We start from the raw sequence: 26,620 nt of genomic DNA on the forward strand, positions 1-26,620 counted from the left end.
TCTTTAGCTTTTTGCTAAGTACTTTTTTTGTTACTCTGAACCAGACAGAAAACAGTCAGAAGTGCTGATTGAAAGCTACTAAATTGAGTGTACACTGCTGTTCAAAATTTGCAGTCAATGTTTTGACTATGGAATGTGGCTTTAGATTAAACATGAATTTAGAATACAAACAATGCGCAATTACATGACCTTAAAATAATTAGTAGAAAATTCACTGAGAAAGCTGTATAACACCGGAATGAAACATATACAACATTCAAAATACTTTACATTTGAAAAAGCAGTAATAAAGGGTTAATAAAATATCTTTACAGAGCTGAACTCATTTGAGACTTATTTGAGAGCTCAGAACCTTTGAAATATTGAATGAACAATATTCAAATAAGCTCAGGGGTCCATTTAAGATTTAACATTTAGACTAAAAATGTATTAGTCTAAAGTGATACTAAATGTTTGAGAGGCAGTTTACACACATTGTAAATATAATAAAGCCAACCAGTATGTAAATATATTTTTATGAAATTAAATGTATATATATATATATATATATATATATATATATATATATATATGAACTAACAATTTATCATAAACAGGATAAACATGGTGCTTATTTGGCTGTTCTCATTGATCTTATGAGTCATTCACTGCAGCAAGATGTGCCAGATTTAAGGTATTGCTGTTTTCATTCCAGTTCCATCAAAATTGACCAGTGCATTAGCAATTAATATGATTTCCTCTGGAAAGACATTCAAATATCTTCTTACATAAAACCCCTGAGGAGAAACATGCTGATAACCTGTGAAAGAATGACCTGGAACTTGTCAAATTCAGTACTGTTACCTTATGATAGAGAAAGCTTATCTTCACCATTACAGTCTGTGACAGTTCAGAATCCTCAAATGTAACTCAACTATCATAGAGCATCTGAGAAAAGGGAGTGTGAAGGGTCAAACAAACAAACATGTCAGATGGGAAATGGTGTGCCTGCTCTGGTGAGTGATGATTAAAACCAGGGAGGACTCAAACTCTGTGAAGCACGCTCCTCCTGCCCTTTCTGATCTGTCATTATGTTACATTGTTTCTCAGACATCCACAGACTCAATTATAGTGTACTTCCTATAACAGTGCGAGGAAATTAGAAACACATCTGAGAAGAATCTCTTGCATGTGTCTATCAGAAGACTTGAATGAGAATGCCAATAAAAATAAATCCCAAAAGGAGTATCACTGACACTCCTTTGTAATATTTTGAATGGTGGCAGTGCACTTTAATTGAGCAATGATAGTCTGATCTCCTTAAATCCTACTAATGCCATTTTCAGATCCTTAATTCCAGTTGTATACCTTGATTATTAGAGTTACAACATACGGCCAGTTCAGTCTTTCGGGTTTGATTTGGGCCATGAATGACAAAACTCAAAACATCACAAGCAGTTCTATGGGATCCTAGTAACAAGTTAACAGTGATAGTGATTTTAAGAAGTTTTTTTTTTTTTGTTATAAGTTGAACACACGTGAATCTCATAAGACATTCCTTGAGGCCAGCTGCTGAAAGCCTAATTAACGTGAGAGCTTATTTAACAGTATTTACAAAAATAAATACTAGAGGAGAGATAATTGTAACTAGATGTTTTACTTTTAAACACTAAGACATTTTACCCATTTTGCTTTCAACCAAACTGTAACAATGAAATAAGAGTAATATAATAACACTTAGGTTAAATAAACTAAAGATTTAACAAGTTACATGAATAAAAATGTCAGTATTTTATGATTTAAAGAAATCATTTGACATTTCTGTGTATAGCAATTACAGAACCCTTAGAATCTCTGTGAAAGGCATAATGGCATATAAAAAAACAACAATCACATACATTATGTACATATGTAAGTGACTCATTAAATTCTAGATAGGGGTTAGACTTGGCTACAAAGCCCCTGCCATAGCCCTGGTTGTGCAGTTCAGCATCAGGGGCCAAAATTAAGGGCAGCTGTGAAGGAGTTATCAGAAACAGATGAAAGGTCTAGTAAGTGATTCTGGATAAGGAGAGCACAGATTACTTGGGGAAATGCACTGTAGAGATGCTATTATGATTGCTGGTGATGTAGCACGTAAAGTTCACATGAAACTGGTGGCACATTAACAGTCCCAGTGGGGCTAGGCACAGCCCTAGTCACCAGGGAGGCCAGTGTGGATTTACGGCTGTTGTCTTCTGGAGGTGTCGTGGACTTAATTCAGCAAAACACTGACAAGGGGAGGTGCCTACCTGTTGAGCCCTGTGAAGAGCTAGTGATACAGTGGGTGGTTTGTGTACTTATGTGCTGAGCTCAATGAGTAACTGTAGTTGTTAAGGATAGCTGATTGCTGACCAGATCATAAACGGCCACAGCATCTCTAGTGCTGAGAAGTAGGATTCAAAAACAAATTTTGTGGCTGCAGGTAGGAAGACAGTGTGTTTGACCCTATGTTCTACTGGATTAACATAGGATATTTTACATCTTATCCTGTGAATGATTATAATGTACTTATGTGACTCATTAAATTCTCAAATTTCACATTGTTCCTTCTGAAAATGATATCATACCTAACTAGAAAACAAGACCTGTACATTTCTGATTCAATCAGAGTCTTGCTTTGGCTTTGTGCCTCATCTCTGATGTCACTGAATGGTTGACTAATCCTTCCCTATTGTTGTACAACTGTATTTGTTACCTAATTGTACGGGACATACCTCTGGGGTTAGTGCATTGTTGTCTGATGTTTGGCTTGACAGCAGGACATGTGTGAAGCCCTCTTCCTTCCTGACCACAATGTCCCGAAATCTGTAGTTGGTCTCATTCTGCCTCACATTGTACCTCAGTCTCTTGTCGAAAACGTAGCATTTATCTTCAGCCAGCTTTCGTTTGGCTGAACTGTGCAAATGCGCATCTCCATTAGGGAGCGATGACCCTGTTCAGACATGACAAAGTGGAGACAAAAGTACAAAAGGCTTAATTTTGCTTAAAAGTGCATTTTGATGGTGGAATACATCATGCAAATATGTTGTCATTTTCATGCAAAGTCTTTTGAATAGCAACTGACGTTATTTCTTACACTAAGATAACTGACGTCAAATCATTCTAAGCTTTCTCCCCCAAAATGTATATGCTGGGCATGCTGTGTGCCACTACACTACATTCCGTGAGCAAATGGGGCAAAGATGGAAGGCTTGTCCCTGTCTTCATTTTACTTTCAAAACATAGACTTGGTGTATGGACATTTGCCCAGAATCATTGATTTTTTTTTTCAATATACTAGAAGCTTTCCAAGTGGAGTATACACTATTCCTTCAAACATCTTTTACCGAAGGTCCTGTAGTGGCTTGGGCGAACATCACATCAGTTAAATATGGATTACTCATAGGACTGAGATAGTACCCCATAGAGAGAAGAACCAACCAGGATTTAGAGAAAGAGGGCATGGAAAGAGTATAACATACTGTTACAGTTGGGACAAACCTTGACTTCCCATCCTAACTTTTTGTTATATTTTAAAGGTTTACGTAGCCCTATGCATTGAGTTAAATTTCATGATGAATGGACCAATAGGTGATTCAAATTGCGAGAAAAAAATGTATAGGGTTTCAGCTGCTAAACAGCTCAGGCTCTCTTCTATGGGGTGTTTTCATTTCATAGTTCAACATGGTTCTCAGTGGGTGACAAGTCTGGACTTCTAACTTAAAAATTATGTTTCTACAAGGGTTCTATACTAATACTATATAAAAACTGACTCTTTATAGTTCCCTGAAGACTTAAAAAAACATTTGCATGATTAAAGGGTTCTTTGCTTCGTGAAAGGTTTCTTCATATTGACTGCAATTGTGGTATATATGGTTCTATATATCACCTTTTTAAAAAAAGGTCTATAAGGAGCTAAAAATGCTCCTCTATTGTTACAAGCTTGATGTCATAAATTTTTTGTCATTTGAAGCAAAAATGACACTTTTTGGAACTGTACATTTTAAATATTATATACACACACACATTATGTAGTCATATCTTTGATTAGCTTACAGTAAGTTAAGTACAAGACTAAATAACAGAGCACATCTCTGATAAAAGTGAGCTGCAGGAAACCTCAGTGGCAGACAGCAACTTGAATGTTTTATAAATCTTCATTTTTATTTTTTAATTGCTCATTTGAACTCCATTCACATCTCGGTATGGGGGTATTATTTACCTTGTCATGTCTTTTCATCCATCCTGGGTGCCTGACCTCACTGTTTTTAAACAATTTATTTAAACCAACATTTCAATTCATCACACCTAAAGTAGACAGCCTAATTGAGTAGTGAAAACACCTCAACAAAAAAGAGGCAAGATCCCTTATCAAATACATACATACACAGGTTTATAGTGTCAGATGAATTCGAGTTCGACTTCGATCACATTTACAAGAATAACGGTACCTCTAAATTTGAGTGTAGCTTATTGCTAGGCTATTGTCATGAATACTGTTTGTTATTTAGCTAGATACTGTCATAACGGTGTTTTACCGCAGCGTTGTTCAGCTGTTGTCCACCAGTGACGTCACGGTTGCGTTCAAGAATTTCCGTAGCGAGCTTGGGTTTTTCCATCAATTTAATAAAATTGTCAGTTTTAAAGCAAATTAAGCATGCTATTTTCATTTTAATTCATACTTATATATATCAGTAATTAAAATAATGCGAAATATTCATGGAGGTCCATTAAGTGGTGCTTAGCCTTTAAAAAAATATCTGTAAACATTTGCTTATTACCAAGATTCAGATTTGGTATAAAACCATTATGTAGATTTTGTTTGTGCATATAATCAGAAAACATAAACAATTACACGAAACGTAACCTTAAAACTTCACAGTAAATAACAAAACAAACACAGTATAGTCTTTACCTAAACAAGTCAGAATATCACAATACTTATTTTTTATATCGTTTTAAAAATTCTGACAATATTATTGAAAGCAACACGATATGGCACATCCCTAATATATATACATATACACATACACAAACAAAATAAAATGATAATTGATTTTCAGATAAACTGTAATATCAAAATATTCTGTAAGAATTACTTTTAAGTGGTCCTGTCTCATGGACCCCTTTTCTATCTAAAAACAATTAAGGACTGAAATATGCAAAGTTTTCCTCAGGAAAGTGAATGGGTTGGACCTTTTGAAACGATGTATAAACTGTGGCATAAGGAGAGTTTGTACCACTGAGAATATGTTTACTTTGTCCCAATGTGGACTTAAAATCAGATGACATTTACACCAAGTGATAACGGGTAGCTTCAGCTAAATATTGTTTTTGAACGATTCTCTGAAATGGAAGACTGTGTTGCAATGGGTGCTGTAGATGAGGTGGGTCTCTACCATCATGACAAAAACACACCCATGATTCATTTTTATTTTGTGTGTGTGTGTGTTCAACGTGCCAAACAAAAACAACCATTATTGAGAAATGAATACAGGCTACTTATGAGGAAAAAAACAAAACAAGGATGGGAAAGAAAATTAACAAAGCATAAGTGTCTAAAAAGCCAGCTTTTCTGCTCCCCACACCTCAGTCCTGGGTGCTTTTCACATGAAAGTAAACAGAGGCTTTTTTTTCCCAATCGTGGCTTACTCCTGTTGTTCTAGACAGGTTTGTTGACTGTAGACACACATTACTTATTTTTTCTTTCTTTGTGCAATATACATGCATCATTTTAGTTTTTTTTAAACTTTACAAGATACAATGTTTAGAGCATCAATAAAAGACTAATCACAATAATGTACCAGAGTCAAATCAACTGTGTTTTCTCAAGTAGTTTCTAATTAGGCAATACAAAGTGATAATTTACCTATTATAAATATAATCCCTATCACCATTACTAAGATGTGAGCCACTCTTTGCACATAAGTACAAATGTTATTATAACCAAGAACAGAGTAAGAATGCTAGGAAAACAGCTTGAAACCAGTATAAAGTCATAAGCCAGAATCATGCCCACAATAAAAGGCCAATCATTTTTGTAAACCTGCTCATCCAACACTTCTTCTGATATCAAGTGTATTAGGAAAGAGCATATATATATATATATATATATATATATATATATATATATATATATATATAATTTAAAAGGCTGTTATATAAAAGTGAATAATAGAAAGGGCCAAAATGAACAACAAAATGAATAAGAAATACCATGGGCTCTCCTTCGGCACTTGCAATCTGAAGAACATTCACTAATTTGCCCTAAAATCAAAAGAAAGCACTTGATTTGAAAAGAGACATACCATGCAATTTAATGAGCATGGATTATGGTGCTATCTGATCAGCATGTGCAGTGTGAATGTGCCTCTGAGAGATACCCCAACAGAAGCCCAGCAGTGGTCAATATGACATTCAGCAGTGCAAGTTTGATTTCACAGTTACTGAAATGTCACAGTGATTCATTTGCATTACAAGCTACAAGAAATAATTAAACATTTTATTGGGAGACCTTCCCAATAATGAATTATGCAGCAGATTTCAAAATCTGGGCAGTAATGTAAGGATTCACAAACCAACTACATATCAAGAGAACAAGAAAGGTTTTGAAATCTCACATCTTTAGGCCTAGTAAATTAATCTTTATAAAGAAATTAGATCATTTGAAAAAACACATTTAAGAGCATCTGAAATTCATTCTTTATCTGTAACCACTTATCTAGCATACGGTTGCGGTGGCTCCAGGGCCTACCTGGAATCATTGGGTGCAAGGCAGGAATACACCCTGGAGGGGGCACCAGTCCTTCACAGGGCAACACACACAGTCACACATACACACACTTTTGAGTCACCAATCCTCCTACCAACTTGTGTTTTTGGACCGTGGGAGGAAACCAGAGCACCCGGAGGAAACCCACATGGACACGGGAAGAACACACCAAACTCCTCACAGACTGTCTCCCAGAGCGGGACTAGAACCCACAACCTCCAGGTCCCTGGAGCTGTGTGACATCGACACTACCTGCTGTGCCACCGTGCCGCCCCAGCATCTGAAAATGTATATACTATATTTTCCATAAATACCAGATATTTTAAAAACTTCCTCAAATATTTATTCATTCATAATTTCTACCTAACATTACTTGGACTTGTTCTGCCAGCCCCCTAGTACAAAATGTGAATGGAGTAGGTAATTCAGATAATTCACAGTGAATTCATGCTGTGTCTCTTGCACATGCTAAACCAAGCAAAACATTTCCAACTGTGCGAATGTGCCTGAGGAAACACCAGAGTCTTTACCTGGAATCTGTACTAGGGCTCTTGGAGTATAAAGTCCAGGTATTGTCCGGGACAAATGTTGTGGGTTTTTATGTTCACACACATACAGCTCCTCTGAAACATTTCTGGAATACCATGCATATGTGAAAAGGGCATATGATTATCTACAAGTGTATGAGAATGCTTAAAAGAGATTTAATTGACTGCTTAAACAGTAAGAAAATTGACAGATCTAATCTACTACCAATATTCTGTAGTATTCAATACTACTGTAGTTCTCTTAAACTTTGTAATATATGTAATAATTTATTAATAAATACAAAATGTATTTTAGATGTTGTATGCCTATATATCAATGTTTTAGGAATGCATATTATTACAGTTAAAATCCTTGAATATCCATAAATATAACTTTATAGGAGATAGAAAAAAACTTCTAGATTTTAAAAGGAAATTAGTCATTCATTCATTGTTTATAACCACATTTCCAGTTCAGGCTTGCGGTAGGTCCGGAGCCTACCCGGAATCATTGGGAGCAAGGTAGGGGATGGAAATTAGTCAAATTCCAAGTTATTTTGGTCCATTGCTATTGGCTTATTCGTCATGCAATATGCAAGATTTGAGACTTTGCCTAGAAAGGAAAAATATGCTGGCTTATTTTTAATAGCTTTCTCCCTAGCTTCCTTTGTTTACAGGTAGAAAACACCCCAGTGTTAATTTGTCTCACCCTATTGATCTACCTAGTGTCTTTATGAATGCAGGGCCTCATCAGCACTGTAATTAGTCAAATAGTTCATAATCAAACTGTCACATTAAATCAGACTACACAGGGTACATTTTCTGATGTACTGGTGTTAACATTAATGCAATTCCATCCTTAAGAAAAATCATTAAAATGCAGGGAGACGATCTGTGAACAAGGAACAGCACTATATGACACAAAACAGCTTGGTGAAACTGTACTTGTTCAGCTCTCAGACAATTTTGTTCCTAAGTATCTATAATCCTTCAAGGAACAATTCATTTGCAAGGCATAAGCTGTATCATAATTGGATTCACCACACAATATTCTGTTCTTAATCTGAGTATCAAACGAACTGCACAAGCGCTCAGTAAACAGTAAGAAGGTGCTCCATCATGAAAGTAAACCATCCAAATATTCAGCTGTAGTTATTTTCTCTCTTTTGGCCCTGTTAAAAATAAATGAATAAAATAAAAAAGATTTTAGAATGCTAGAAAACATTTTTTTTCAAAAACCTAAAAAAACCTCTCCAGTGTCTTATATATATATATATATATATATATATATATATATATATATGTATGTATGTATTGTAAGACCATAACTAATAGCAGAGACAGAACCAGACTGCGAACAAATCTAACAGACTAAAGCAAATTCCAAAGAGAATACAGACAAAGAATTAATTAAAACAAAACCCACTAGGGGTTGTGAACACACACCCAGAGCAGAAAACACAGACCCAGCGGCCATCCCCTGCGCCCGGGAAACAGCTGTGGGTTTAGCGACTTGCTCAAGGGCGCCTCAGCCATGGACTGAGGAAAAAGGACAGTGCTGTTCCTTCACTCCTACTGCCCTGAGTTTTTCTGATGGCCATGGGTGTCGAACCAATGATCATTCAGCCCTAAGCCCTCTTCTCCAGCCATTAGGCCAGGGCAGCCCATACTTAACTATACAAAAGACAAAACAAGACAGAAATGGAAACACTACTAACACTACACTGTCAGAAAAACTGTCACTGTGGTGGTAATCTGGATTAGGTTACAGTTGCTCAAGTGCACATATTGACAAAATTTCACAGCAGTACAAAAAACAAAATTACACACACACACACACACACCTGTAAACTTTACATTGTGCATGTATTAAAGTGCTGGGTGCAGTATTTATTTATATCAAAGTGACAAGGGCAGGTAAAAGAAGATCCTGAAAACTAGTTGGAGAGTTTAAGTCCAGATGATGGAGTGTATAGTTTGTAATGTGTTATACACTGATTATTTTAAAGTGCAGAAGAAATAAACAAGAGACCAGAAGATACAGTGTTTTGTGTAATAGTAATGTCAACTGTTCAGGAGTGTGATGGCATGTGGGAAGAAGCTTGTACCCTGGTTGTCCTGATCCTCATTTGGCTAAAGTGCTGGCCTTAGGGAAGGTGCTGGAACAGCTGGTGTCTGAGGTGTGAGGGATTGGAGTTGATTTTCTCTGCACACTTCCTGGTACTGGAGATGTACAGATCCAGCAGTGTGGGCAGCATAAAAGAAATGGTCTTCTCCGCAGACTTGATGATGTGCTGCAGTCTGTGAATGTCCGGTTTGGTGGCTGAGCTGCCCCACACTGTGATGGATGTGGTAATGACAGACTGGCTGTGTAAAACTGCACCATCAGCTCCTGGGGCAGGCTGAACTTCCTCAGCTGACACAGAAGTACATCCACGGCTGCGATGGAGCTGATGTTGTTGTCCCACTTCAGGTCCCTAGTGATCACTTGCAGGACTCCACAGTCATCATGCTTCAAAGATGGTGAGTGTTGGCAGGGTTGAGGGGTTTCTTCTGAAGTCCACTATATCATTCAGCTCAAGATTGTTATGGCTGCTCCAGTGGACAACCTTATCAACCTCCATCTGTAAGCAGATTCATTACTGTCATGAATGAGGCCATTGATGGTGGTGTCATCCGCGAACTTCAGAATTTTGACAGAGGAGTCCGTTGAGGTACAGCCATTGGTGTACAGGGAGAAGAGCAGTGGGGAGAGTACACAACCCTGTGGAGCACCTGTACTAGTGATCCGGATTCCTGAGGTGAGTTTCCCAACCTCCCCTGCTACTCTCTGCCAGTGAGAAAGCTGGTCATCAACTGGCTGGTGAGGGCTGGCACGCTGAGCTGGGTCAGTTTGCTGTGTAGTCTTCCTGGGATAATGGTATTGAAGGCGGAGCTGAAATCCAAGAACAGGACCCTTGCATATGTTCCTGGGTCATGAAGGTATTGGAGAGTAAGATGGAGTCCCATGTTCACTGTATCATCCACCGATCTATTGGCCCGGTATGCAAACTGCAGCGAGTCTAACCCGCGGGTGGGGGGGGGGGGGGGGGGGGGGGGGGCGGATGGTAATAGTGGTGTCCTTCAGATGAGTGAGGACCAGTTTCTCAAAGCATTTCATGACTACAGAGGTTAAGGCAATGGGTCTGTAGTCATTCAGTCCTGTGATGGTTGACTTCTTGAGGATGGGTATTATAGTGGGGCATTTAATGCAGGAGGGTACAACACACGTCTCCAGTGATGTGCTGAAGATCTTAGTGAAGACTGGTACAAGCTGTTCTGCACAGGCTTTCAGAGATGAGGGTGAGTGAGTGATGTCACTGATAATGTCTGAAGCCTCGCTGGTTCAGAAAGCGACTCGAGCGTTGGCGTAATTAATGAACGTATTTGAAGTGTAAGGCATCCCTGCAAATTTTACATGAATATATCAAAGTCTAGGCTTGCTGTAGGATACTTGTACACCCCTGCTTTCTCAGTAGCATGTGAAAGGGTTTCCCCCCCCAAACTGGACAGGTGATTATCAAAAAGAGAAACCGAATGGGTCCAAGCACAGAAGATAAATACAGTTTCTTAATAAAAATGAATTAAGTCACCATCGTCTCAGTATTCATAAGCACAATCACTGTCCTATCTTTAGAAAAAACGTAAACATCTCATGTCATAGGCAGTGACATGATGCCATGCTGACACTGTTGTAAAACAGCCAAAAGACCATCACAAGTAGTAGAAAGGACAGTAAAGGTTTTGACCAGCAGATTGCTTTGTGTGCACATGAAGCCTCAAGAAAGGAACCTCTTAGTGAACCAACTGGATGGAAAGCTTGAAAGCTTCATAAGGCTTCATCCGGCCATCAGTACAACTCATAGGACTCAAGGACAAGGAAAGACAAAGGAAAACACAGGTCTAAGCTAAACTAAGAAAGATAAGGACTTCCGAGCCATAAGAAATTGTTAACAAGAGTAAAATAACTTTAAATGCAACATTTACGAATGCACCTTTTATAAATCCTCACCAATTGCTAGCCCTGCAGTCTGTTTTCTTGCTTAAAACTGGTCTGCTTGGCTTTTGCTCACTTTCTCTGTTCATAGCAGAGCAAAGTCATCTAGAGTTTTTAGACAACAGACAGAACTCCAATCATTAAAATGCATGAACTGATGAGGATATTGCTCCGTAGATGATATTGACCTTTTTTCGCTGTTTCAAATTACTAAAAGGTGGAAGATCTCCAAATTCGGGAGACAGTTAACTGCATTAATGAAAGTGCTACAAAGATAAACAACCCAAGTTACAAATGAGTTATGTTATATACAAATGGTAATTCAAATAGTGAACAAAATCCCATAGAGACAAGTTCAGCTTCAGCCACGAAGTCTTTTTTTTCCCCTCTCAAACATACCATTCTAACTTTTAAGATGCTTTGCTTCTGAAAGTAAATGAAACAATCACAGATGTCCCGTTTACGTGAAAACAATGCAGCAATGATAGACAAAAATGTGAGCAATTTCACTAGGTGCTGAGGTCATGCATGTAATATGTTCTATTTATGTTTGGGGGCATTGCTGATTGGCTACAAATAGTCAAATAGTCATTCTGTGTGACAAAGATTTGATCTTACCATCATTCATGTACAACTAGTTAAGATGAAGTCGTAGTGTAGTGTAAGTGTATGGTGCAACTACAATTCTAGTTTTAAACCAATTATGCTTACGAATGTAAGAGTTAGGATGGACTTTACACACAAACTTAGGTTCAACTTCAACTGGTGCAACTGGTATGCAGCTATCTGTTATAGGCAAAGAGTCTTACCTAATTCATTCATTAGTGGTGGGGCAGCTCCACTGACATCCATATCTCCAGTCACTCTCTCAACCCTGGTGGTAGGTACACCCTGGGCTCTGGCAGTAGTCCTGTAATGGATTGGGCCCATTTCTCCATTTTGCAGCCCATTAGTAGAACCCCTGATGGGTGGGACAAACTGAAGCCCCGAAGACATGCCCTTATAAGTCATAGGTTTAGTCATTTTGTCCACAGACAGTTTACCTCCAGTCACTTTTCTTGGTTTCTGCTGGGTGGCCAAACCTGGGCCCCCTCCCCCTCCCCCTCCCGCCCCTGCCACACTAGTTCTTTTCTTTTTGCGGGTCTCCCCACGTGATTTGGAGGTGTCGTGGATGCCAGAATGGCTGAGGTTGCGTGTGGAGGCACCACTGTGCTTGGCTGATTTTGAGCGGCGTTCTTGCAGGCTGTTGAACTGGTCTATGAACTCCTCACAGTGCAGTAGGTGATGCGCTGGTTCCCATGTGTCTTCTTTCTTCCCATAGCCCTTCCATCGGATCAGGTACTCCCACTTGCCCTTCTTGTTCTTCCGCTTGTCTACGATCCTCTCTACCTGGTAGAGGGAATACAGGATGGTCAGTGACATAAAAGAATGGCTAGTCCTCAAAACAAAAATGACCAAACCAAGAAATACTTTTGCAGAAGTGTTGGACTTCATTAAAATTTCACAAGACATCTGAAGAATGCAGTTCTGGTAAATTCAGTCAGTAAAATGTAACAAAGAGTTACATCCAGAGTGACTAAATGAGGAACAGCGCACTGGAGAACAAAATTTTAACTTGAATTTCTTAACAACAGTGGTGTAAAGAATATATAAACCTACTGTAAAACAATGTCTCTGTCATCAGGAACATAACTGTAATCTTTCATTTCAATATATTTCTGTGTGGCTTTAAAAGTTTCTGATGGCAAAGGTTTCTCTAACATAACATTACCAACAAAATACAAAGCTGATAACATTTTTATATTTGATCTCAAAATCTTAATTATTTTAATCCCCCCTTCCCTCACACAAAAAAAAAAAAAAAAAAAAAAAAAAACCCACCAAAGTTTTGGACATAACCTGCTTAGGACTCACCGGATTGCTAATTAGAAAACCATAAATTGGTGACCTGTCCTCAGAAGTCTATGGTCCACAGCAACTGTATTATCAATGAAAATGGAAAAATGTATTGCTGTGTTTTACTTCTCAGAAAGTATAACTCTCATTAATGAAAGCTCATTTGAGACATTTTGCACTGAATTAAATCAAATAAACCAGGTTAGTGGGGACTATCAAGGGAGAAATACTTATAAAACTATTCAGATCGAATTCACATACTAATTGCTACTTATTCTGTGTGGTATCACTTGTGAGTGATTAACAAGATGGAGAACTAAGCTATTCACTTGTGGCTGAGAGCTTATCTCTGCAGAAGTAATTGAGGCTATTCAGTGCAATAATCATTCTGCTAATTGAAGATCATTCACTAAAACAAGAAGACAGGAACAATAATAATGATCAAGAACCACCAACTATATTAAGTCTTAAGTTACAAACAATGTATCTGTCAATGCCTATCACACAGACCTGCTTAGTGTACAATCCCCTTTTTCAAAAAAAAAATTAACATAAAATATCAGTGTTAAATAATAATAATAATAATAATAATAAAAATAATTAAAAAAATAAGCAAAACATTAAACCAATCATTTAAACCCTATATTCAACATATTTTTAAAATGTTAAAACCTAAAATATATTATAATTATTATTTTTTTAAAATTATGCCTACATTGAATTTGATGCTAACAACATGTTCCAAAAAATTTAGGACAGGGCCATGCTTACTGCATCACCCTTTTCTTTTAACAACACATTTAGCAACAGTGTTTGGGAACTGAGGAGACCATTTGCTGTAGTTTTGAAAGGGAAGTGTTATCCTATCTTGTTTTTATATGATTTCCGCAACTTGGGCTCTCTGTCATAGTGTTGATCATTTCATACTTCAACAATTGTTTTAATTGTGAGTGACAGGTCTGGACTATTTTAGCTCTTGGACTCTTGTACTAATGGAGATTTTCCATTGCATTGCATCAGCTCAAATTGACTAGGTTTAACATGCTTTTCCCCTACGACAACAGTCAGTGACATTTTCAACCACCAATACAAAGAGCGTCTGAACCGCAAATCATTTTTCCAAGTTGCTGTTGTAAGTCGGATAAAAACCAAATGTGAGCTGCTGAGACTTGGAGATTTTACAACCGGCTAGTTTTTGCCTAATGGAAAAGCCAAGAGCCGGGCTGAGTCGAGTATAGAAGGGTCCATGCAGTGAAAAAGTGCCTTAAGTAGACTTGCTGTTGGAATCAATGTAGGATATGAACTGGCTTGGTCTTATTCAAATAAGCAAGGCCTTCTCAGAAGAGAAAGATATCTGAACTATGAACTACTTGAAGCATGTTGCTTCAAAACTTGTATACATCATTCACCACTAATGGTTCCTACACATTGAGGTGCATCTCAGCAAATTAGGATATCATCAAAAAGTTAATTTTAGTAATTCAAAAAGTGAAACTTATTATGTAGATATATTACAAACAGTGTGATCTATTTCAAGCATTTATTTACTTTAATGTTTATTATTATGGATTACAACCAATGAAAACCCAAAAGTCATCATCTCAGAAAATTAGAATAATCAGCACAAAACACCTGCAAAGGTTTCCTAAGCATTTAAATGGTCCCTTAGTCTGGTTCCATAGGCTGCACAATCATGGGGAAGACTGCTGACTTGACAGATGTCCAGAAGGCTGTCTTTGACACCCTCCTGCTGTATCCAAGCATATTAGTGGAAATTTGAGTGGAAGGAAAAGGTGTGGTAGAAAAAGGGGCACAAGCAAAAGGGATAACCGCTGCCATGAAAGAACTGCCAAGAAAATGCCATTTAGAAATTTGAGGGAAATTCACAAGGAGTGGACTGCTGCTGGAGTCAGTGCTTCAAGAGCCACCACTCACAGTCATATCCAGGACATGGGCCACAACTGTCGCATTCCTTGTGTCAAGCCACTCAAGACACAGAGGGTATTACCTGGGCGAAGGAGAAAAAAAGACTGAACTGTTTCTCGGTGGTCCAAATTCTTGTTCCCAGAGTCTGGAGGAAGAGTGGTAAAGCACACAATACAAGCTGCTTGAGTCTAGTGTGATTTTTCCACAATCGGTGTTGGTTTGTGTTGGTCCAGTGTGTTGTATCAAGTCCAAAGTCAGCACAGCCATCTACCAGAATGTTTCATGCTTCCCTCAGCTGACAGGCTTTATGGAGATGTGGGTTTCATTTTTCAGCAGGACCAATACCTGGTTTAGTAACCACACTATCACTGTGCTTGATTGGCCAGCAAACTCCCCTGACCTAAACCTCACAGAGAATCTATGCAGGGGTATTGTCAAGAGGAAGATGAGAGACACCAGAACCAACAATTCAGACGAGCTGAAGGCCACTATCAAAGCAACCTGGGCTTCCACAATACCTCAGCAGTGCCACAGGCTGATCGCCTCCATGTCACACCACATTGATGTAGTAAATCATGCAAAAGAATCCTCGACCAAGAATTGAGAACATATACTGTAAATACTTTTCAGTAGACCAACATTTCTGTATTTAAAAAAATTTTTTTAAATTGGTCTCATATAATATTTTAATTCCCTGAGATGATGACTTTTGGGTTTTCATTGGCTATGAGCCATAATCATTAACTTTACAAGAAATAAACACTTGAAATTGATCACTCTGTTTGTAATGAATCTATATATGAGCTTCTCTTTTTGAATTGAATTACTGAAATAAATTAACTTTTTGATTAAATTGAACTGAATCTAATCGAATACCTTCATAAAAAGAAATTATACTATGCATACAAGTACCCATTGCCTTTAGAAAGAGAATTAAAGCCTCACACTTGTGTAGCCATCCTTTTAAATCATAGCCCACCTTGAGTGTTAGCTGCCAAGCATTTTTATTTCTTATCTCATCTGACTATTAGAATCTAGTTTCAGTCAATGTTCCAGCAGAATAAATAAAAAAAAAAGAATAAAAGAAAAGAAAATATTTCTTATGAATAGGTTGCTGGTGGTGAACTATAATTGTAGAGTGGTGAACTTAAAAATAAAAATGCCACAATCTTCTGCAAAATTAAATGTCTTCCTCCAGGAAGGTTCACTCAGATTGTTCCAAACGTCAAAATGGACATAGGCATGTATAGCAGTTTTCTGTATGAATGCTCAAAATACCATATCACTCATTTCATTCGTGACTTCCTAATTGCTGTTATTACTGACTTACTTACTGTTATTTCTGACATACTGAAGGGAATATGTATTCAATGCTATCTTACATTTGTACCCCAGTCAACAGTAAGTTATGGATGATCACTTATGGGCTTCTCACTTATCACTCTTCTGGAGGAGGGTTTAAATCTTGGTGTACATATTGTAACATGTAATGGCAGCAGCTACTGTGCAGCATAGATAAGAGCACATAAACTCTGTTCCATACCCCTATCTTGTCTTACCCTATAACAGCATTTTGACTTTCAAGGTCTGATGCATACAATAAACAGAACTCATTTACAACACAGCAGTTGAGATCTCAACCATCTGTTAAACAGACTCATTTAGGGGCAGATAATTGTGCAGTTTAGTGTTTTCCCTTTAAATGCAGCTAGAGCTACACTTCATTAGCGATAATTAGCTGTTGAATTGATGAGGAATGTTACAACTCTCCTGAGCTTATGTCTGAAATTTAGATATTTACATGTTAAAAAGTGTCTTTTTCCCCTGGTGTGTCATGTAAGCTTGCAGTATTGTACATGAAATAAGATAAAATTACAAAAATGGGGAGTAACTGCAAAATGTGCAATGCAAATTGTAAATCTCACTTAGATGATTGACCATGAATACAAAATGTTTTTACAACTTTGTTTGTTTGTTTTCATAATCATAATAAATTTGGCCACAAATCCTCCCATAATAAACTTGTTTTGCAGAGCACAGTGACATTTTTGCAATTTGAATAGGTAATTTAAACAGCATATTTCAGTATTTTTATGCTGAAATATGAATTAAATCCCATAAACCCTTTCTTTCCCTTCCTTGCGCACATACACAAACAGACATACACACACAAACACCTGCTGTAAGAAGTTCAGCAGGCTTTCATTTCCTTGTTCCTGGTTCTTAAAACTTGTTGAAGCTGGAATATGGAGATGCTTTATTCTCTGAGCTGCAATTTTCACAAATATTTTGTCCAAACTTCATTGTGTTGTTTGAGGTTACATTTTACCATTTTAGTCAGTAAATTAATTGAATCTAATTTAAAAATTAGGGGTGGGCGATATGGCCCTAAAATTATATCACGATATTTCAGGGCTTTTGGTGAAAACGATATTCTTGGCAAAATAAAAAACTTCTATTTGATTCAAGAACAAACTATTGCAACAAAATAAAGGTTATAATTAATATTAATTATATGTAATATATATAAATAATATTAAATGGTTTTATTATTTAAAAAAAAGCTTTATTTTACTACAAATGTAACAGTTTCAAACATACAGAAAAAGCAAATATGTAAAAGAATCTGTAAACATTTGCTTATATATTAAACAACAATAATTTACCAAGATTCTGATTTTGTATAAATTAATATAGCTTATAAATCTACCATACAACCAAAGTGCAAAAAATATAGTGTGTGCATATGAACAGTAAACAAACAATTATATAAAAAGTAACCTTTACAGTAAATAGCTTCACAGTAAATAAAACAAATACAGAATGGTTGCTGTACTGAGTCAGTGGAGATAAAGTGCTTGCGATAGAGCTCATTGTCTGTTGAATTCTTCTAAAGGCATTTTTAATTTTCCTCGTCCTCAACCAGGTGCTTCTGTTTGAGGTGGTGAATCAGATTAGCTGTTCCCTGCCTTCTTTTTAATATGCTTCTTTCATTTCATACATAATGCCATGGTCTATTGTACATCTGATATTTTGTAATCAAACCACCTCCACATGATTTACGTCACTCCTCCCGCCCCCCCGTACTTCATAAATGACTCATGTAAAGAATGTATGCCATATTGTGGGTAACTGCATGACATCATTATATAAACAAGTCAGAATATGAAGATTATCACATTATTGAATTTTTTTACTTAATCTTTTTAAAAATTCCAACATAATTCCAAAAAAAAAAAAACATAATTCAAATATAATAAAAACTACTCTGAATATATATATATATATGTGTGTGTGTGTGTGTGTGTGTATTTTTTATATATAAGCATTCTTAACTTCTTTAAAATTATCAGATCAAACAATTATCTTTTTAATTCCCTGGGAAAATATATATTACGACTTTACACAAAATAATATTAATAATAATAAAAGTGATAAGTGAGAAATTATAATAATTTAAAATTGTTTTTCACAGAGATATCTCTTCCAATTTGGGAAAAAGTTAAAATCACTCATAGCCAGGTCCTTGTTGTAAGATGGAGGACTAATGTCTTAGAACAGCAATCACACAGCACGAACATTAATTGGTTTTACTCTTAAAAGTTCAGTTTTTTGTAGCAATTGCAAAAGTAATTTAATAAGGAATGGACCAATAACAATGCTCCAAAACGTACTTGGAATATATATTTTTTACATTTAAAATAGGAACATCTTAGGAGAAGGAAAAAAAATTCATTGCTTTCAATCAATATAAAAAAAAAAATTATTATTCTAAGTATATTTTGGAGCGCATTATATATATATATATATATATATATATATATATATATATATAGTGTATACTACATCATTTGAATGCCTTAATTGACCAATAGAAGTCCTACAAAATTTCTTGGAATAAAATCTTTTACATTCACTTCAACTGAAAGTTAAGGATTATTCCTTTTCTGTAAAGTTACTAACATGTACAATTTGAGACCACAAATTTCTTTTTCAATGAGTGATATACAAGGAGAACTGATAGCCTATTCACTGCTATGTCTATTCTTCATACAATCTGCCACGATCTGTTGGGAATAGTCTGCTAATAATAATCACTATACGCCACCCCTTAATGACTGTTCCAGGCAAGTGGCCGGAAGCAGCACAACATGCTGCAGATCAACTACTCGTTGATCTCCAACAGATAAGCTGCATCTGCCTGTTCTTTCAAAATAAAACCAGCAGTGACAATATGAAATTCACAAATCACAATACATGTGAAAATAAAAGATTACTGATACTCTCGTAAAAAATGCCCTAAATCATAAATTGCTAAATCAATACATATGACTTTCCAAACATAACACGGGTAATTGTGACTACCATTCTAGTAAGAGTTAGTATCTACTCCTGACAGTGTAAATGAGTCCATTTCTAGATATATTTACTGCATTTCAAAAGAAGTTGCATTAAACAATAATGTTTCAATACAAGCACATGCAGAAATCAACACCAACACTATTTAATAAGAAGCAGTAGTTAACAATTATCTCAGTCTCTCACAACACTACATATAAATAAAAAAAGTATTTAGTGCTATAACCAATTAATAAACAAAGAATGATACCAGCACATAATTAAGGTCAATTTTAGGACAAACATATTCAAACCATCTAATCTGGAATGTGGAATGATTAATGGACACACTGTGTCACTGCTATAACAGAAGACTGTATTAATGCAATGAGAATATATTTGTATAATTTTAGACACTTTCGTTTTTTTCATAATGTTCGGTGTTCACATAAGGTGAACTGAATTTTAAAAAATACTGAATTAAAAATGAAAATTGTTTTAAACTTTCCCATGTCCTTGTATTTCATAACATCAGTGTTGGAACATAAGCCTGTATTTCAATGTTTTATATGGTTAACTTTATGTTGATTACTTTAAATTCAAATGTGTGAAAAAAAGAAAAAGAAAAATGAGGGAAAGGTTACAACTAACAAAATTTAATTACAAATAGGCCCTAATTACTTCAAAATACTTTTTAGTGCAAGTTAATTAACAATTTCAATTTCCTGTAAAATGACATTTATAAAGATATGAGTGTTTGCTCTGAGTGGCAATTTTATAGGCCATAACCATTTCACCAGTGCCACTTCTGTACGTGTTTTGGACAGCCTAAATCTAGATCAAGTATATTATCAGTTGGAGACTAGACTTGGAATCCAGTCAGCTCTTCCAAGAAGTTTCATCAGTACAGCTAAGCAGCGCTAAAGATAGCAGCAAAAAAATGTCTTTTCTATACAGTTCACATGTGTACATACAGATTAAGACTAACATATATAGTAAAATCAATTGCGTTATATATTATTAATTTTCATTTTGGATTACTAACACAGTTAACTGTACTTAAAGTGAGGAAGTGCTTAGCTCAGATTTCACTTACAGAGAGAATGATACATATTGTTCAATCCGGTGATCATGTTATCTTAGTCTATGCTGCTGCAGAAAACAGAATACCCACTTGCATACAAATTTACCGTAATTATGTATTGAATTAAGCCTTTATTTGGAGTTCACTTTCTGTTTGTTTGAATATCTCTGTCACCCTCTACCTCTTGTTCCAATGCCCTTCTGTCTTTCAGACTGCAGGCCCCCACTCTCATAGAGATTCATTTATCCATGATAAGAGGAAGAAGAACTATAAGTCTAATAGTATTTGGAATAACATGCGTATCCAGTTTACTGTTCAGAATGGTCCTTTAAAACTTGGATATTGAATTTATTTCTGTTGTTTTGACTGAAATTGAGCACACTTGTAATGCACTGAAGAGGGGGTTTTGGGGCCAGTAATTGTAAATTATTAAAAGAGGAGAATGCAGATAATCAGGAAATGGAGTCAATCCTATTGTACAGTTCTGGCACATTTCAGTGTTTAGAAATTATTTTAGTCTGGCCGAGATATGAATAGCCAAGTCAGTGCTTGCACTGAATTGCTGATTACCCCTTCCATATTTAGACCACTAAGTCCATCAACTTTCATCTTCCTTCTGGATGTATTATGTCATTCATTACAAATTACTGATGCCCTGACTTTCGAACATGTACATAAATCTGTCCGGACCATTACAGTGTCTTAAACTCTTTCTTAAGAAGTGGATATAAGGTCATGAAGGTAATCCAGGAAGATTGCTGTATCTATCCCAATGCCATAAATAAAGCATAATCAGTCTAAAAGATAACTGATCCATTTTGTAACTTATCATTCTAAAGTGCGTACAGATCTGCAAAGGTTGTCAGGTTTCAGCTGCTGGTTATACTTTGGCTGAGATTCATAGGTCAGTTGGTTTATTGCATGAATACCCAATGACCTAAACACGGCTGTAGTCATTTTTCATTCACTTACGGTATTTGCCATGTACGATTTAAAATACAAACAAGGGATATCCGTGTAAAAAGATAACATTTTCAGCTATGAGCTATTTGAGTTTTTGATCAGTTGTAAACTTATTCAGTTAGCAGAACATCTCGTACATTAATTCTGCCAGAGCCAGAGGAGGATCCATTTTATTTCTTCCAGAATGTGCTGGAATATTTTTGTGATATTTTCTTTTAAAATGAACTGTTTAATGTGCCATTATTATTAAAGTAAATGTGCAAACATTATATATTGTAACTACATCATAAACAGATTTGCTGTCTGAAAAAAAAAACACATATTTCCAATAACTTTACTGGAAAACTGCAAAGAAAGTTATTGCAGAAAAATATTTTCCAACAAATATTTGCATATGATAGAGCTGTCACTTAGTTGATTTTTTGCTCTAAGACGCAAGCCAAGATCTGAAGTACAAGTGACTGATCTTACGCCACCCACCACTAGGTAGCCCAGCGATTGTTCAGTTCACTTGGTTATCTTGCCATGCATCTCTGTCATATCGCTGTTGTTTTGTAGCATTGTAGATAGAGAAAGAAAAGAAAAACTCCTCCTAATCTTCTGTTCCAATCTCCTCCACCTCCGCCAGCGTCTTCGTATGATCAAGATATGTACACTTAATAGAACCAGTTTATTTCTTTACATTCTTATTTATTATCTATTATTATTTTATACATTATTTGTCATTTATAAATTACATTTTTCTTATTTAAAAACACGTAACTAAAAAAAGTTTTGTGGTTCTTGGGGGACTGTAACGGATTAATAGTATTTCAATTCATTTTAAATGGGGAAATATATTTTGATATATGAGCAAATTGAGTTATGAGCTTTGTCACAGAACGAATTAAACCCATAAGTCAAGGCATTACTGTGTTATCAAGATTTCCATGTAGGAAATATTTACAGAAGTCCAAACTACAATTATTATGTATCAGAGTTTATTAGGAATACATTAAAGGGTTGAGTACTGCATTCCAAGTTCTGTGGTATGTCATCTGTAACTTTACAGTAATTACAATGTATTATATTGGTAAGTTGCACATCCTAAGAACAATACCTCACATTTAGAAGATAAATATTTCAAAAAGAAAGTTGAGCTGCTCCAAGCTTCTACTTGGAATGGGCACTGAGCCATTTAAAGCTTATCCCGAAGGGATTACATTTCACTAAAAGTTACATGTGTGACAGCTGACAATGTTATAGTATCTGAATTCTTTAAGAACAAATCTGAGCAGAGATCTAGGAGATTAAAAAAATAGATTTACAGGTCTTCTACACACACAAACCCAAGATAACAAATGATTCAGAGTCGATACATACATGGTTGGTTTGATTTCAGTTTCAGATTTTACTGTAAAATATAACAACATAGTTTTTAAAGTCTAAGAAATGCCTAATAAGGTTTTCTCTGTGTTTATATGAACAGTTAGAGTTTTTGGATATGTAACCATTTCTGAGACAATATAAGAAAAAATGAGCATACATTTCTGTAGGATTTTTCTGAATGATCTTATCCATCCAATTATAACAATTACTGAGGATAGATAATGATGTAATTAATGTCCGTAATAAACTTTCTCATAAAAATATGTGGCACTCCAAATATAGCATGTTTAAATATTAATTTTAAAAAGCCCTTATTTGTGCCAGAATTCTGGTATGGTAATGTTTAAATTGGTTAAAGCTTTTAATGTGCAGAAAACGTTTCATACAATTTCAGTCCATCTTCCTGAATCCCAGGATCAAATAACAGCATCATAGCATCATAATTTGTTCTGAGTATAATATTTAATTCCCAGACAACGAACGTTTAATTTTTTAATGAAGTTTCCACCACAAGAATAATTTTGTGTCTTTAACTTTTAGATAAAATGATGTGCAACAATGTTTATGCATAGTGTTCTTGGAGTGTCATTACTTTCACACCAGACAGTTGGTGCATTACATGTAATTAATATTACTCCAAGAACACTTGACGTAACTTTAAAATTTAATTTTTTAGGGAATTTAGAGTCATTTAATTGAGCATAAATATCATTTTACATTATGAATAACGATAGAACTTAAAATCCACTTAACTATTATTTTTATTTTACAAAGGTAACATTTTGTATTCAATTTCATGGTATAGCAATCAGATTTTGACATTTTAACCATTTCAGTTCATATTACACTCATATATATGCATGGCAATTTCTGTTTGTTAAAACTCATTAAACTGAAGGGAATCAGCATAAAATATGACATGAGCTTAAGGCCATTAGTAAAGTTTCAAAACAAAATTGGAAATTCAAAGTTCTCCCTTCCCTTGTTATTTAAATATTATAAATAATATAACAATATACACATTAGGTAGGATAACTCCAGTCCAGCATAGAGCAGCATCTAATCAATACAGAGAAGGTCTGTTAGAACTGACTCACACTAAAAGTTAGCTTCCCAAATGAGAGGGACTATTGATGATGTCTCAGGCACATACAGGATTTGAAACTCTAAACAGATTTTCCCCATAGAGAATCTTAAAAGACAAAAATCACACATTCTGATGAATCCTGACTATTTCAACTTGAAAATAACACATATCCAGCTAAGGGCATAAGAGACTTAAACATCCTTTACTCCTAATATGAACAGAATCAATTGTGTCTTCTTGAATCCCTAGTACACACAGCAAATAGAGCAATGTGGATCTGAACCTGAATTCCACCCAAGCAGTCCTGTCGTGTGCACTACCCAAATAAATGACCAAACATGGTCCCAGAAAAGCTGTTTTTCCAACAACTCATTTTATTTCTGTGCCTTAGATAAGTTCATTTTTTATAACCAAAGCTGGAGGTGAATACCACAAGTGTCCATCACAAACTGGCAAAACTCACATGCTGTACTCAGAAACACTGATGTATTCTCACTAAGCACAAGGTAATGCAAAATGTTTAGAAATTGCACTGTGATAATGTGATTAATGAACAGACAACTCACATAATTGACAGAAAGTCATCGCTGTCCAATCAAAAACATGCTTCCCCATTTTTATTTTAGTAAATCATTTGAACACAGCAGCTGTCAAACTGTGTGAAAATTTCATGAAGAATGGATCGACAGAAATGCTCCAAAATTACTTCAAATTAAATCTTTTTACATTGACATTTAAGAAGGGTTTTTTTCCTTTTCTTGTAGAGATTGTACAGTGATGATGTGTGAATATACACAAAGCACCTTTAAATGAATATCACACAAAACTTTCCATTTGAAGAAAAGGGTGAACAACATTACAAGTGTCAAAAAAAAAAGAAGAAGAAGGTGTGATTATTCACAAGATGATGCTTCTGTAACAAAGGCGGAGCTGGAGCTTCTGAAAGCTGTTGTGCAGACACCTGTGGCACATTCCCACTCAAGAGAACAGGTAAATGTCCCTGAACATTTTTTTTCCTTTTCCTCAGAGGAATGCATTTCAGAAAAAGCAGCCATGATTATGAATTTGAACATTATCACGTTAGCATTGATCATTAACCCTTTATCTTCCATGTGTCAAGATTTTTTTTTAGCTTACATCTGAAGAATATGCAGGAGACACAGTGCACCATAATCAGCTCGTTAAGAGTCAATGAGAAAACACCCATGGCTTTATAACATTACGCTGTGAAAAGAAACTGAAACATGGACGCCATGATAGCACTCCTGTGGTATTAGTCTGCCGACATGCAGAACACCAGCCCAATGGGCACGTAAAACCAATAATTGCTCCTAAGACCTGGTCAAAACTTCAAATTTCTTTGTGACACATTTTTGTCGGTCTACTTTTGAAATGACAAACTTTTTTTCCACTCTAATAAGCGAACTGGTGCCTCAACACTCAACTATAACAGCTATTCAAGTGCTCGGTGAGTGTCTCTTTTTGAAACTGTTAGGAAATAATAAAAAAACTCATGCGAAAGCGTCGTTCATCGGTCCATTACAGACACCTGAACGACAAACCCAGAGCTGTAGAGGCTGGATAAACAGAGAGTGGACACACATTCAAACCAACAGCCAGCCAATGTTCTCAAAACACCCTTCACCAAGCAGCAGTGGACTTTATCACGACTTTCTAACACTACTCAACGGACAGTTGAGACCTTCACACGTCTTTCTCTCAGCCGCTCGCGCCTCGCTCTTCACCCACAAAAGTACGAACAAGGCGGAAAGACACACGAGACAAACTCCGCGCCTCGTGTTGACCGCCTGCCCATCGCATGGAGGCTGGGTTAGGGGTTAGTTTCGCCTGTTTAAAGGGCTTTAGGACGTCGGCTTCGGCTTTTCCATGCGAGGAGGCGGAGGACCTCCCCTCACTTCCTAATTCCTCCATTCGTCAATTTTTTAAGAAGTGAATCCCCTCTGACAGGAGTCAATGCTTACCTCGTAAAGCTCCCCAGAAGCCATCCTTGGGTTGGGCGCGCTTCAGGACCGCCTCGCGTGGTCTGTTGGAGGTGTTTTTTCCCTCGTTCTTCTCGCTGTACCGGAGAAAATCCCCGGCAGACGGGTATTAACAAACTGGCCTCGTTATTGGGAGGCAGCCGCAGTAGCAGATCAGCAGCAGGCAGCGTCAATCGAGCACGGCTGCGACGGATTGAGCCTTTGGTTAAAAAACAAACACGTAGAGGACGGGGCGGTGCTGTTTGTTTACCGGAGAAAGAGAGAGAGCAGAAAGAGAGAGAGAGCGCTTCACTCTCTGCCAGCTTCTGCTGATCAGCTTCGTGTTCTTCTCTCTGGAGGAAGTCCTCACAAACCCAGCTCAGCGTTAATAGACGCCCCCACGGTGGAAAGACGGCCATTGGTTTGACGTCCAAGCAAAGGTCGCTTCCACTTTACTCCGCGGGTTGAGTGGATGATGAGTCCTTAATTGACACATGGCAGAATTACAGATCCTATTTCTCATAAACATCTCGTTCCACAGTTAAGAGGTTGGATTAAGTTGGGTTTTATCAACTATTACTCATCATACTCGCATGTAAAATGAAGAAAATCTCTACGCACACCAACTCCCCCCAAAGCAAGTG

At 36.5% G+C, this 26,620-nt stretch overlaps 1 protein-coding gene across 1 annotated transcript in view; it reads right to left on the minus strand.

Annotated features, from left to right (window-relative positions):
• LOC136709914 (chromodomain Y-like protein 2) overlaps positions 1 to 26,314 on the minus strand; it is a 47,066-nt gene extending 20,752 nt beyond the window's left edge. The window contains exons 1-3 of the mRNA XM_066685495.1: positions 25,980 to 26,314; positions 12,145 to 12,724; positions 2,736 to 2,953 (exon numbers count right to left, since the gene is read on the minus strand). Of these exons, the coding sequence (XP_066541592.1) occupies positions 2,736 to 2,953; positions 12,145 to 12,724; positions 25,980 to 26,003 (822 nt within the window). The 5' untranslated portion in view covers positions 26,004 to 26,314. The remainder of the gene's footprint in view (positions 1 to 2,735; positions 2,954 to 12,144; positions 12,725 to 25,979) is intronic.
• Between the last annotated feature and the right edge of the window lie 306 nt (positions 26,315 to 26,620).

The sequence above is a fragment of the Hoplias malabaricus genome, chromosome 11 (assembly GCF_029633855.1).
Source record: "Hoplias malabaricus isolate fHopMal1 chromosome 11, fHopMal1.hap1, whole genome shotgun sequence".
NCBI classification, from domain to species: domain Eukaryota; kingdom Metazoa; phylum Chordata; class Actinopteri; order Characiformes; family Erythrinidae; genus Hoplias; species Hoplias malabaricus.